Source organism: Triturus cristatus, chromosome 2_1 (genome assembly GCF_964204655.1).
Source record: "Triturus cristatus chromosome 2_1, aTriCri1.1, whole genome shotgun sequence".
Classification (NCBI taxonomy): domain Eukaryota; kingdom Metazoa; phylum Chordata; class Amphibia; order Caudata; family Salamandridae; genus Triturus; species Triturus cristatus.
In genome coordinates this window covers 306,327,799-306,342,339 of record NC_140581.1, presented here as the reverse complement: position 1 = coordinate 306,342,339, position 14,541 = coordinate 306,327,799, and the positions used below count along the sequence as shown (strand labels likewise).

Here is a 14,541-nt window from a genome sequence, read left to right as displayed (position 1 = left end):
GAGGCCTGATGGCCCCTTCACATCGACCTTTGTTATGAGTTCTGCTGGAATCCATGAGCCCTCTCCAGGCCTGCACTCGGACAGGCTCGTCTTCTCCTCGAAGACAGCAGCAAAGGTAAGCATATTTATTGGCATTTTTCCATTTATATTTATAAATACAGACAAAGAAAAAACATTTTCCATCTGTATTTATATGCAAATCTGTTTACACGGAAAACCAGGAGCCTTATATATGAGTAGCGGTATTTGTCAACCAGTTTCTAAAAGCATTTTGCGGCACTGTTGCAAAACTTAAATGGTAGTATGTGGGTGCAGTCTGATTACAATAAATGTACCTGCCCTGCTTAAGAATTGTTCTACTTTTAAATGACAGTTGGGCGTTTCTGCCTGGCTTCCAGTGGGATGTGTGAGGTGAGATGCAATATTCGCAATATGCAAGCACTGGCACTTTTCCTCTGCTCACTTACGAGCGCCGGCGATTCAAGGATAGGTTGGAAATACCCGCATTTCTCTGCCGGGCCACTATACTCATAACAGACTGGCAGCACCATTTCTCAGCTGTTTGTCAACACTGATACTATTCAAGCGCTGGCACGTGTCGGCTGTGTTGTAATACCGATTAACGCGTCGCCATGTTGCTGAAAATAAAAGAGAAAAGTCACAAACCGAGAGAGATTGCGCCATAGATGAGCAGCCTCGGGGCTGGGCCGACCTCCTGCAGGGAGGAGTTATAGAGGCCGGAAGGCACAACTAACTGAGACGAGGAAGGAATTTGAAAAGATCGAAATTAGATGGAATTCAGTAAATGGCTCACACTTACCTGACCATGTTTTGTGTGCTTCAATGGACAGTGCAGTTTCAGAGCATGCTTGTGCATGGGTGGAAGTGGGACCCAGGAAGAGGCAGCAGCACTAGGGAGGGTGGCAGGGGCGGTGCAAACGAGGGCGGGGACAGCGAAGCTGAGTGCAGAGCACTTGCTCACTTTGCCACTGGATTCAAGCAAGCCTGGCTGAAGACGGCTGAAATGCCAGAAACCAGTCCTAGGAAGCTTGTTTCCGGTCCAGGGAAGGCATGGCTTGGCAGTTCGGGCTGGACTGTTCCCACGATGCACAGGGTCAGGCTGATTTGCATATGGCCTTGTCTGAACTGGGGTGGCAGAGTGGGCTAAAGAACGGTGATGGATCAAACCCAGATCTGTTGACTGGGTGTGAGTGTTTGATTGGTTCTGATGCTCCGTCCATCACCACCCCCTTTTGTACCGACTGCAGAGCACTGGCAGGAGAGAAGCCAGTGAACACGGAAAGTTGTTTGATGTTGAAACACACTTTTATTTTATCCCTTAAAAGTGTTGTTCCAAATATAAATGGTCTGTTAGAAACCAAAGACTCCCGGAGCAGCCGAGCACCCCGGTCGCAGCAGCTCCGACCAGACTACAACAGCTGGTCTTTTCCGGCTGCAGCCGATGAGGAAACTAAAGGGGCGGAGTGAAAGCCACAACAATGAATGCAACCTGGGAGCTGCCTTACAGGGGTTGCTATTCTGCTTCCATTAATTTCATCAACACTAAGCATTTCTAAGTGCTCTGCAATATTAAGGCTTCAAAGTGACCGTCATCTCTGGTCACATTGGTGTATGGCAGTACACCCAAACCTCCCTACACATCATGACGTCAGCAGGTGCAAACCTTGAAACGAAACAAAGGGGGCGTACTGGATAGCGAGCAGAGCGTGAAGAAAACCAGCAGCAAAACACACTGTTTACCACAAAATAAAAGCTCACCACTCAAGCGGCACCATGCAGCAACAACAGGGAAGGAGGGAGTGGGAGGGAAGATGCAATAATAAAATGGCTCCGCACCTGAGCATGCACCCACAATCTAACACAAGCAGGAAAGAAATGAGAGTCCCACAAGAACAGATAAACAAGCAAGGCGTACAAATAGTCATTATTTCTTGCTCTGTGGGAGGAAACCAACAATCAAAAGAAGGGACAATGAAAAAGGATTGACCACTAGGAAGCTAGGATTTTTAAAGGACACAAACAAACAAATGAAAAGCAAAGGTGGGCTTTTAAGTCCAGAAAGCAGTTAGTAAATAAAATATATACTAAGTATATACATGAGATCTCGAAAACCTGACCTAAACAGGAGGTAACAGACAAAAAAAATCTGACCCAACATTCATTTTGTAGTAACCAGGCTGAAGCAGGAAGTTGAAAGCTGGTTATTTATTTGGCTACATGGACAGCAGAGCCAGGGAGACCAGCTCTGCCAACGGCTCCCACAGGAATCACCAGTACAATTAGTTGCTATGACACTTGCATCCTAAAGGCAGACACATCATGAGGCATGTTTAAAGAAACATCACATTATCATGAGACGCATCACAACACATTTCTTATGGGCAATCCCATAAATTTTAACAAGTCAAGCGGGACCCTGATAAGTGCTTAAAGTGCACGTGCAGTTTATGGTTAAAAATAATTGAAAGAAGAAAACAGTAACTGCATGGACTGCAAAAAATGTAATTCTCTAAATTTTATAATGTGTGCAAAAAAGAAAAAAATGCAAGGAATATTGCTTCATTAAATTATTACAGGGACATGGTAAATATTCAGACGATCCACCTTGGTTCGAAAAAGCTACCAGGAAGTGCACAGTGCCCAAACGGAACCAAGTCAGGTAAAACCTGTACTGCAGGTTCAAAATAAAAGATAAATAAAACTGCCACTGATCGCTGGGGGAACTCACATTACCAATGCTCGAGGATCTTTGCCGAGTCAGTGATCGCTGGTGGTGAGAGCTTACCCTTGCTGTATATGCAGACTTAATTATGATTTTGGCTTCAAGTGGCATATCAGCAGGGTTATCTAAGGTCTCGTTATGCCCATATCACCTAGAACACCTTTTAGATAGCCAAACCAGGACGTTTTCTCAACATTGGATGGGGTGAGGCAGTCCTTAACAATGGATCTTGAAAAATCTAAATCCGGCGAGAGACAAATTTTAGCCCATAATAACAAAGGAGCCAGGCCAACTCGACCTCCCATTTACTCCAAACCCAGGTCAGAATGGCAGAAAGGGGTTGACATACTCTTGGGGACCATCAGAAGCCTTCTAATAAAGGTATTTTCAGAAATGTGAAGGTTAGCAGATTTCCTGTGGCCTTAAACTCCAGCCCCATAGCTGGCTTTTTGCTTTGCAAAGTGTGATTATCTTTTTAACAGGTTTCTGGCCTAGTTTTCCTGAATCGTACTTGGCATATACACCACCAGTGGCTTAGCCACTGCACAGAGTTAAAAAAAAAAAAGTACACACTGTCAGTCCCTTATTGTGCCCATATTCCCCCTATTTTGTACAAATTGGGAATACATTTGAAGGAGTACTGCACCATCTGCACTACATACATGTCAGGTGGAAAAGTAAAAACATGAGTTTGACCAGTTTTGAGTGTCTCTAAGAATTCTCATGAACACTGTTTAAGCAAAGGTTTGATTTTCGTGAGGACACCTCTGCCTTTTAACTTTTACAGATTGTGAACAATTTTTAAGTGCGTGTTGTGGCTGAAATGCTCATTAACACACTTTAACTTATATCATTTTTTCTCCACTAGGAATATATGTTCTGTTGCAGGTTGATATTCACTTTATGCTCAGTAGTGTTGTCTAACAACATATTCGTCTTTGTCCAGTGCACTGAATAGCGACTGCAGAATGTGTGGTTTGCAGCTTCATTGGTCTCATGAATGCATCTTTACGTTTTTTTTCTCCAAAGGAATACTTCCTTCGCTTCAGTCCGCTCCTGAGTTACATTATTCGCCAAATTAATGTTTATGAAAAGTTCAATTTTTCTGATGTGTGTTGACTTTGAAAAGCATAGAAGGCACTGATGGAAAGGCAGAAAGATTCAACAGCATTCACAGGATGACAATAACGAGAAAAAACCTGATGCTTGGTGAACGCACGAGCATTGTTATGCTGCCTAGCATCGCGAAGTGATTCTTCATAAATACGTTTCCAACGAGTAGGACCGTGCGCGGAGTTTGGTCCGAGCAGCCCCCTTTGTATCAGTAACGGTGTGTGCTGCTTGTCAGTATCTGCAAAATGCACACGTCTTTATTTCTTCTGCATTCACGACGCACTTGTTCGCACTTTGATGGACAGCAGGGGTTTACATTGGTCCAGGCTGTCCCTGAAGCATGGTCTCTTCTCACATTTTACCTCTGATCTCGGCTGTAGGTAGTTTAAAGAGCTCCTCTAGCCGCAGGCACAGTGTTTGTGTTCATCGTGAATCTTTAATAATGCGATTTTACCTCGCTGTTCTAGGGGAAGACTATAGTACCGTTGGGTGAAAGGGAACTTATTACATGCTGAGTAAAGATAATGTTCTCACCCCTGTAGTCTAATATATCCGCCTTTATTGTGTTACAGCGATTAACGATTAGCAAGCCAGAAGATGCACCATCCAAACCTAAGAAAGAGTCTGACATTGTCCGAGAGAGGATCATCCGACGAGCCGCTTTGGAGTTCCAGGATGGCATGTACGGTATCCTTTGTGGACTTGACTCCAGACACAATAATCTTATGTGTTGGACAGAAAGGACTGTCCACAGCAGAGCTGGACTGTACAGGGGGTGGTATGGAGTCGGGTGTCTTTACAGGTGCCTTATAGCCTATAGCACGTGCACAGCGGCGGGTGGGACACCCGCCAACGTTTGATGGAGTATTTTGTCCATCAAACTTTACATGAGGCCTTTTATTGAATCCTTCATTATTCGTGAAAGATCCAGCCCTATTTATTGTTTTTAATCAATTAGAAATGTTTTGTTGAGGTCTTTTCAAATGAATGTTTCCAATATAAATTTTTTATTTATTTATTTAGGTTTTTATAGAGCGCATAGTCACCCTTGAGTATCCCAGCGCTGAACCTCGTGCTCCTAAAGGGGGGGGGCAGGGAAGACTTCGAGTAGATCAAGGAAAGAGGAGGGTTTTGAGGGATTTCCTGAATCTTAAAAGGTTCGGTTCCGCTCTAAGGTTTGGGGGAAGTGCGTTCCATTTTCTGGCTGTGTTCACAGAGAATCTGCGGCCGCCAACGCGGGTTTTCTTCACCCTGGGGACCACAATAAGGTTTCCCTGTTCAGACCGGAGCGCTCTCGGTGGTTTGTATGGGGTGATCCATGTGCTCAGAATGGGAGGGCCAGCGTTGTGCAGGGTCTTGTGGGCCAAACAAAGGGCCTTGAATGCGACTCTTTCCCTCACGGGGAGCCAATGAAGTTTCCTCAACGCTGGTTTGGCCGATGTTCTAGATGGGGTGTTTGTGAGCAGGCGGGCTGCAGCATTTTGGGTTTTTTGTAAGATCTGGTAGGTGGCTTCCGGTGCGCCGAGGTAAATGGCGTTGCTATAGTCTAGTCTTGCTAGCACTAGGCCTTGGATTAGCAGGAGGCGAGATTTGAATGGTAGTAGGGGCAGTACCTTTCTGCATGATCTTAGAAGCCCATAGCAGATACCGGCAGTTTTCCTAGCCTGGGTCCTGAAAGTGAGGTCAGTCTCAAGCCACACTCCTAGACTCTTGACCTCTGTTTTGGGGGAGGGGGGGTCACCCATACAGGCGGGCCAGATGTCAGGTGGGAGACTCGGGGATTTGTGGCCGAGGAGCAGGATCTCTGTTTTTGACCCGTTGAGCTTTAGGTCAGAGTTACTCATCCATTGGTGGACGGTGGAGAGACAGTCTCGCAGGTTGGAGGGTTTTAGCTTGGGGTGTGAGAGAGTCACCACTAACTGGGTGTCGTCAGCGTAGCTGACGATCGTCACTCCGAATGGGGCGACCAATTCCTCCAGTGGGGCCATGTACACGTTAAAAAGCGTGGGGCTCAGTGAGGAGCCCTGGGGCACTCCACATCGGAGGGGAATTGGGGAGGAGCGGCTTTCTCCTTCCCAGACTTGGAAGGAGCGTTGTGAGAGGAAAGATGTGAGCCATCTCAGAGCACGGTCTTGTATACCTATGTTGTCTAGGCGCTGGGCTAGGACCTGATGGTTGACAGTGTCAAATGCCGCGCTGAGGTCCAGGAGGACCACTGCCACTGATCCTCCTGTGTCAATGATCTCTCTCGCTTTCTCTACGGCCGCCAGGAGGGCGGTATCTGTCCCCTGACCTGGTCTGAAGCCGGTTTGGGAGTTTTTTAGGAGGAGGTTAGCCTCCAGGAAGTGGGACAGTTGTTTATTTACCAGTTTCTCTGCCACCTTCCCTATCCAGGGGAGGAGCGAGATGGGTCGATAGTTAGACAGGTCAATGGGGTCTAGCGACGGCTTCTTTAGTAATCCCTTGACCACGGCCTCCTTCCAGCTTAGAGGGACTTCTCCTTGGGAGATGGAGGTGTTAATGAGGGCCGTGAGTCTAGCTACGATGGTCCGAGCGATGCTTTTTGTGAACCGTACGGGCACTGAGTCGCTGGGGGCACCGCTTTTCGTGGCTGCTAGGGTAGCTGCCACTTCTTCCTCTGTAAATGGTCCGAATGAGGCTAAACATGGAAGTTTGGAAGAGTCCGTGGGATTTCTTGAGGTGGGGGTACAATCCTTGGCTGATCCGGGGGAGGTCTGATTGGAGGTGGGTAGGGAGGAAAGGATTATTTTTATTTTATTATCAAAGAAAGTAGCCAGGTTGGTACATTTTTCCTCGGCTGCTTTGGGGTCCAGGGCTATCTGCGGGGGAGCTGGAACCTGGAGGAGCTCTTTAAGGATGGAAAAAGTCTCCTTGGCAGAGCATGCTGAACTCCTTATTCTTTCTTGAAAGAAGGAGGTTTTTGTGCTATGGAGGGCTTGTTTGTATGCCTTCATGGTTGATTGGTAGGCATTTTTATTCGTTACCGATTTATCTTTCCTCCAAGTCCGCTCCGTCCTTTTGCACTCCTTCCTGAGGATGTTCAGGGCCGGAGTGTACCAGGGGGCGTGGTTGATCCGTTTTACGTGCTTGAAGGCGTTTGTAAGTGGGATGAGGCTGTCTAGGGAGTTGGTGAGCCAGCTGTTAAACTCCCTATCGGCGGAGTTGGGGTCGGTGGAGAGGGGACCGTCGGATTCCCTCAGCTTCCTTTCCCATTCTTCTGGTCTTAGTTTGTTCCAACGTCTAGTTAGAATCTTAGTTTTTTGTTTCGGAACCGTGGCGGGCTGATAGGGCCAGAGCATGGGGACCAAAAAGTGGTCGGTCCATGGAAGAGGGGTCGGGTCATGTGTTTGGAGATTATTGATGTTAGAGAAAACGGGGTCCAGAAGGTGCCCTTTCTCGTGCGTGGGTTTCGAGTTCAGCAGCAGGAGGTCAGCTGACAAGAGGTCTGCTTGGAGATTGGCAGCTATGTTATCTGCTTTATCTAAAAAATGTAGGTTCAAGTCCCCTAAAAGAAGAAAATTGGGCGTTTCTAAAGTTTTTAAGAGGATGTGGTCCATCAGCGTGCTTGGAAAGTCACCTATCGCGCCTGGTGGTCGGTATATCAATAGACCCGACAGTGAAGTGGTGGGGGAGATCTGGAGGATAAAATTGCCGTTTTCACAGTCCTTGACCGTGCCCTCGCTGAGCCTGCAGCTAAAATTACTTTTATAGAGAATAGCGAGCCCGCCACCCCTTCCCACTGGTCTGTCAAGGCAGCAGATTTGATAGCCGGGGGGGGTGGCATTGACCAGGTCCGAGCCGTTGCTGGGGGTCATCCAGGTTTCGGTCAAGAACAAGGCATCTAGTGAGAGGGTTTGAGTGAGGAGGTTGATCTCATGTGAGTGTTTTGCTAGCGACCTGCAATTCAGAAGGCCTAGTCGAAGCATATGGCAGGGTTCCATAGCTTTGTGGGTGTCGCAACAGGGACATCCTCTGAACGGGGTGTCATCCTGTAGGATGAAGTCGCAATGAGGACTTTTCTTAGAGTTCCAGAGACGGAGGGTGTCAGGGGAGTAGGATAGATGGGACTGAGCTTTGGGCATAGTGTCTGGTCCTAGGGCCGGCTTGGCCCGGACTGGCCCAGACGGGCTTGCCTTTGGTGCGCCCTCGGCGCGCTGACGGCGCGCCCGCTGCGCCCGTCCGCTGCGCGTCCGGTAATTGCACATTTTTCAATAGGGGGGAGGGGGGCGGGTGGGCGTGGCCTCGGGGAAGGCGTGGCCTGTTTACCTCGCCGTCAATGGCGGCACAATAGTTCCAATGCCGGTTCCTACGTTGCAGCGAAGGGTCGCTGTTCGGCGCTTCTGTCGCCTGGTTCGTGCTGGCAGGGGGTGAGTGAATTTTTTTAAAAGCAATTAATGCGCAAAGTAAAAATTCAGTAAAAACAATTTTTAAAAGTGCAATATGTCTCCCGGCTTCCGCCTCAGGAGAGTTACAGGTTCGTGGTCCACCTTTTTCAAAGCCAAGTAGGGTAGTGAGGGGGCAGGTTATTCTTCTGTGACATGAATGGTTTAAACATGCTCTCCTTGGAAATCAAAAGATACAGAGGCTGTAGAATTCAGTCATTTACTATCAACTGAAACAACCGAATTTGCCGATTATGACATTGTATTAATTGATTTCACATTATTTCACATTTATTTTTCACCATATAAAAATAAAGCAAATGGTTTTGAAACAATTGTTAAATGTGATAAGACTTGAAATAGAATTATTTATGTTAACCAACTTATTATAATGGTGGTGGGAAAATAATTTACTATACACTCTTTACATCGTCATGCTCCACAGAGATCTAGAAAATTAGGCCACATGCATCTAAATTTAGGCAGGGATTTCTCTTCCTGGATCTAAATATGTTCATCCCCATCTCTTTGCAGAAGGCAAATTGTGAATTTTGGTAATGAGGTAACACCTTCCTAATTTCCATATTTAGTAAATGTGTGCCTGGGAAGAGCAGAGAAAAGACCACGATTGTCCTCTGAAGACAGCGCTGCCATTAGAAAGCAAAGTGTTTACATTAAGCCCGCGTCTCCAAAGTGGAGCAGATAATCTTGACACGTTATATGGTCCTGGTCAGAGACTGTCAGTGAGACAGAGTGTCTGGTTCTGCCACAGTTTTTGCTCTTTTTTTAATATGTCTAATGTTTGTTGAAGCACTGCCTTTCAGTCAGTGCTTGAGATGGAAAAATAGAAGTGCAGGTACTCTGTAGCAGAGTACCTGCTTGTTTCTGAGAAGTGCCGGAACTCGCCAATTAAAAATATCGGGTTTCTCTTGAAAAGTGTAGGGTACTCTCCATCTCAAAATTAAAAAGTGGCGGTACTCCATACCGGACAGTACCGGCCCATTTAAAGCACTGCTTTCAGTCCATCTCGGCATCGTGACATCGTTTAAATATAATGCACGGTTACTTTTTCGGGAGAAAGCGTTAATCTACCCACCTCCAGATGTTTTGTGGCACTGTCCACTGATGACATGAAAAACAAAAGCAGATGCAGGAAACATATATAGAAAACAATAGTGCTTCAACAAAAGTTCCACTTGTTGCATCATGGACAATGAAACTCAGTGAGTTTATGCAAACAGTGTGCCTTCCAGTGTAGGAATGTGACCGCTGTGGCAGTGGACCGCAAGAGATATCATTGCATACGTCGGTTACAGGTGCCACAGTATCCATTGTCATGACAGCAGGACATCCCACTGCGATGATTTGGATGAGGCAATGCACCTCTATGATGCAAATACAGTCCTTGTCCGCTATTGACACACACAAGGGTGTACTAGATATCACCTCTAGACATAGTGAAGTACCAGGGTAAGCATGTGCCACACGGTCATGCAGCGACTGGTGATGGTACATTTGGTGGCGTCAGCTGTGCTGGTTAGTGTAGAAATGGATAATCCTTACCACAAAGAAAGGTTTGATATGTGGTTTATTTGAGAGTTGTACAGGTTCAGCACCAACGGTCTACTCTCCAGCTCAGCTCTCATCAAAGTGTCGTTCAGCATCTGAACATTCTATGACATAGTAAAATTCCACTAAACACATTCTTATCTAAATTACAACACATCTCCCTTGCCAAAAAAATAAAAGTAATAATGTCAATTACAATGATAATAATAATAAAAAAAAATAACTAAGATAAATGAAGATAGCAACGTAAAGTGAACTCGGATGTTTTTCAACTAATGAACACAATGATGATACACTATTCATTGCAAAACGTAATCTTTAAACTTTAAAGGAAGACGTCTATCTCTTTGAGCAAGTCTCTTAGAATCAGGGCTTTCTCTTGAGATATGCTCATCATGAGCATAACCATCAAACCTGTCAACAACATCACAACGACTACTTCCATGACGCACATCAGTGGACTTCTTAAAACACTTCACCAACCTAGATATACTCCACACACAACCAGTGTTGACTCTCACAACATTTTTCTTAATGGAAACAATTGTGAATGGATCAATGAAGGAAGATTTACCCTTCAAAGTATGTTTAGGATTTCTCACCAAAACTCTGTCACCCACATTCCACTTCTTGCTCTGAACTCGCATCCTAGAGTCATAGTCTGTCTTATACTTGCGTTGGTATTCCAAAATTCTCTCATGTCTCACTTCCTCAGAAATTGCAAGACCAGAATTTACAGGCAACCAAGAAGGATTTAGTTTGGAAACTGCCTTCCTACCTCTTAAAGCTTCAAAAGTTGACAACTGAGTGATCGCATTGGGTGTCGTGCGATGTGCCCACCATGTATCTCTCAAAACGCTACTGAATGAAATTCCAGAGTTAAGGGATCGTTGGGCACAATCCTTAACAACTCGATTCATTCTTTCAGTCAAACCATTTGCTTGAGGCGCATACAACGCTGTTTTCTGATGTACAATGTTGTAATCTCTGAGGAACTCGCCCATCTCATGAGACACAAATTGTACACCATTGTCTGTGACTAAAAACTTAGGTATGCCCTCAGAGACAAATACATCCTTGAGAAAATCAATAACAGATCTAGTGTTCACAGAAGGGACACACTTTGTAACAACCCACATAGAAGTATAGTCAACAAGCCGAATGACAAAACGCTCATATGACGGTAACAATTCAAAGGGTCCCATAATGTCTAAACCTAATTTAGACCAAACCCCATCTGGAACCACAACAGGAGACAGCGGAGCTCTACTGACAACATGTGACTTATCACATGAAGCACAAGACACACACTCTTTAACTACATCTTCAATCATGTGATCCATGCCAGGCCACCAGTATCTCTCCCTCACTCGAGCCTTGGTAAGACTCCGCCCCAAGTGACCTTCGTGAGCTGTATTAATAATCTTACCTCTAAATTCCAGGCCAATCAGGAGGTTGGGCTCTGTGATACCCCCTTACATAAAACACCTGCTTCTCATTGAACATCAGTGCCACCCATGCCAGGAAATACCCTTATTCACTGAAGAGATCAATGAACTGCACAGTGAGGGGCCACTTTGGTGTCACATCCACTTCCTTAACGTGTGAAGAAATGACTACCTGGTAATCCTGTTTAGTCTTCTTGTATGAATCCAAGCCAGGCACCTTGCATGCATCATTGCACCGTCTACTAAAGTAGAAGTGTTGTTTACTCGAATCCTAAAGCTGCTATTTTTGCTAATGGTCTTACCTCTCCCTACTTTACTCTTCATAGAGGAGTAAGACAAGGCTGTCCCCTATCTCCTTTTCTTTTTAACTTAGCCCTAGAACCTTTCCTGTCTAAAATAAGACAAAATCAATCCTTCATGGGTAACACCTCTTAATTCTTTACAGGTTAAATTAGCTGCATATGCTGATGACGTTCTTTTATTCCTCTCCCGACCCCAAGATTCCATTCCGGCCTTTTTAAATGAGGTCCAATTATATTCCTTAGTTTTGGGTTACAGACTAAATAATGACAAGTGTAAAATCTTGCCCTTATCTAAATATACTTTTAAAGAGAATTTTTCCATCTCCAATTTTTCTTGGAGCCCTCTTCACATAAAATATCTTGGTATATGGTTCACCTCTTCCATTTAAATCATCAATTCCTCTCAATTTCAATAAATGTATTGAGAAGCTTAGCTCCCTCACGTCCAAATGGCATCCTTTATATCTTTCATGGTGGGGACGTCTTGACACCATTAAAATGATGCTAACGCCTATTATGCTCTATCTTCTTTCTAATATTCCAATATCCATTCCTACAAAGTGGTTCCACAAAATTAACTCCATCCTTACTACTTTTCTTTGGTTGAATAAAAAACCTAGAATGTCCTCATTAAAGTTGTTGCATCCGGAGATCTGAAGGAGGTGTTCGTTTCCCCGATCTTCCCAAATATCATAAAGCTTTTTTACTAAAACTGATATCCAGGTGGTTGTCTGTCCCTTCTCCTGATTTGCCTCTTTGGATCGATCTAGAGAGTTCCTTCCTTTCTCCATTTTCTTTTCATGAATATTTATCTTTTACACGGAAACCGCAAAATTTACACACCCCTATTAAACTTTCGTGCAACAGTTTGAATAAACTTCTTCATGCTGATCCGCACAATTTCAATTCATTTCTCAACTCCACCATGTGGCATAAAATAATTATATTTAAGAAAAAGCCGATTTATTGGAAAACTTAGAGGGATAGAGGCATTTTATGGGTGCACCAATTATTTGAAAATTACACTTTTCTCACTTTTTCAAAAGCACGTTCTCTTTTTCATTTACCTCTTATTTTCACATACATTTCTAGCCCTACGCTCTGCCATACTAGATTCTTACTCCTTTTTTCAATCCTTTCCTCAAACCCCCCTACCATTAGACCATACCTGGTCGAGCATCCTTTGTAGATCGCCTAAGGCATCCACCCTTTATACCTGTTTATTATCCACACTTTTTACCAAGATCCGAAACAAAGATTGAAATTTCTTGGAGACCGATTTAGGTACACACTGGCCCACCTCTATTTGGGATAAGATCTGGACAAAAATTAGAAAGTCTTCCAGAGCAGCTGGTGCTACACAAACTCTTTTTTAAATTTTATTTAGAACAGATTGTTGTTAACACGGGTTTCCTTGCATAGAATGCATTCTGATACTCCTAGTATTTGTTGGTCTTGTTCACTCCCCCAGGCAGATCTTCAGCACCTACATTTTTCATGTCCTCAAGTTATGCAATTTTGAAAATCAGTTTGGTCTCAATTTAATGCTATTTTTGGAACTAACATCCCCCTTACATTTGCAAGTATTTTCCAAGGTAGTCTCTCCACTAGCTGGAACAAACCAAAATCACAAACACAAATCATTGACCTATTCGTGGCCACGGCCTTTCAGCAGATAACAAAAAATTGGAAGGATGCTGCCAAACTTTCATATTTAGCTTGGTGGTACTCTGTATGTCATAACCACAGACTTGACACAACCTTTGTATTTCCCATGTCTCAGAAACAAAAAAGATTACATTTATGGTCTCCTGTTATGCAGTTTTTGGATAGTAGTGCTAAAAGATCCTTTGCTCCAACACCATCTATTCAGGAAGTTACTCAACCCTCTTGATTTATCTGTGTTTTGTAATTTTTTCAAATTTGTACTTGATCAAATGTAATTTTGTTCTAATAGTATGATTATTAATTTTCAAACCCGTTTTCCTTTTCCTTACCCTTTTATCTTTGCCATGGATTTTCTTTTCTTGTATGCTTACTTGCCTATATGCCATTAATGATATTTTTTCGTAATGTTTCTTTTTGATATTATTCTATTTGATACTTTGATGTTTCCTTTTTGACATACTTTTAATAAACTTATCTTTTGAAACTTAAAAAAGCGGAAGTTTTGTAGCAACTTCCTCAAGACACTCCGAAGGAAAACACAATGCATTTTGTGGCCATCATTTGTGTGACTGCTGTTGGTGCTGTAAGCTTGTGCTGAAGATTTGTTAAATGTATGACACACACCATAGAGTTGTTTGGCGACCTTCAGGTACTGTATCGGTGCAATATGTTTTTGGAGCACCCATATTGTTGCCCCGCCTGCTGGTGTGAGCAGTAGTGGATTAAGCATCATCACTTGCCAGTGTGTTAGGCCTCTTTTTATAATGCCATGTTAATGACATGTGTACTTTTGTGTTGTCTCCTTATGATAATGACCGCAGTGCAGCGCCACTGATTGTCTAGTGACTAGGAACTAGGAGTTCATTCTTGTCAAGCACAAATGACCGTTCTTCTAAACCTGGTGACTCTCACTGAGCACATCTGTCACCCATCCACAGCTGAAGCACTGTAGCATTTTAGAAGTTTTATGAAGCTATTCTAATTGCACTTATTAGTTTTATTGTCATTATTATCTTTAATCTGTTGTTTATATAGAGCTGTAAGCCAGAGTGGTTCACATAAAAAACATTTTAATAGAATTATTATTACCCAATCGAAATTGCCGACCACACAAACACTTCTCAGCAACGGGGTCTCAACTGGCTGAGCTATCTTTCTGCGTATTTACAATTAATCCTTAACTTGTTGGGTCAGCAAATTTGGGAATCGGGATTCCAATGCTTGCAAGCAACTACATTCATCCGAACATTACAGTCCATCTGCAGAGTGAAAACGGCGTCTTGGGGCTGGTGAGT

General features: G+C 44.0%; 1 protein-coding gene and 1 long non-coding RNA gene across 3 annotated transcripts in view; one reads left to right on the top strand and one right to left on the bottom strand.

Annotated features, from left to right (window-relative positions):
• The window catches only part of LOC146864133 (uncharacterized), a 75,838-nt gene extending 74,633 nt beyond the window's left edge, over window positions 1-1,205 (bottom strand). The window contains exon 1 of the long non-coding RNA XR_014970059.1: window positions 821-1,205. This is a non-coding gene — a long non-coding RNA (uncharacterized LOC146864133). The remainder of the gene's footprint in view (window positions 1-820) is intronic.
• The window catches only part of OXCT1 (3-oxoacid CoA-transferase 1), a 458,536-nt gene that overhangs the window by 213,602 nt on the left and 230,393 nt on the right, over window positions 1-14,541 (top strand). For both annotated transcript variants that reach the window (XM_085631175.1, XM_085631176.1), the window contains exons 9-10: window positions 4,429-4,543; window positions 14,441-14,535. In XM_085631175.1, coding sequence (XP_085487301.1) covers window positions 4,429-4,543; window positions 14,441-14,535 — 210 coding nt within the window. The remainder of the gene's footprint in view (window positions 1-4,428; window positions 4,544-14,440; window positions 14,536-14,541) is intronic.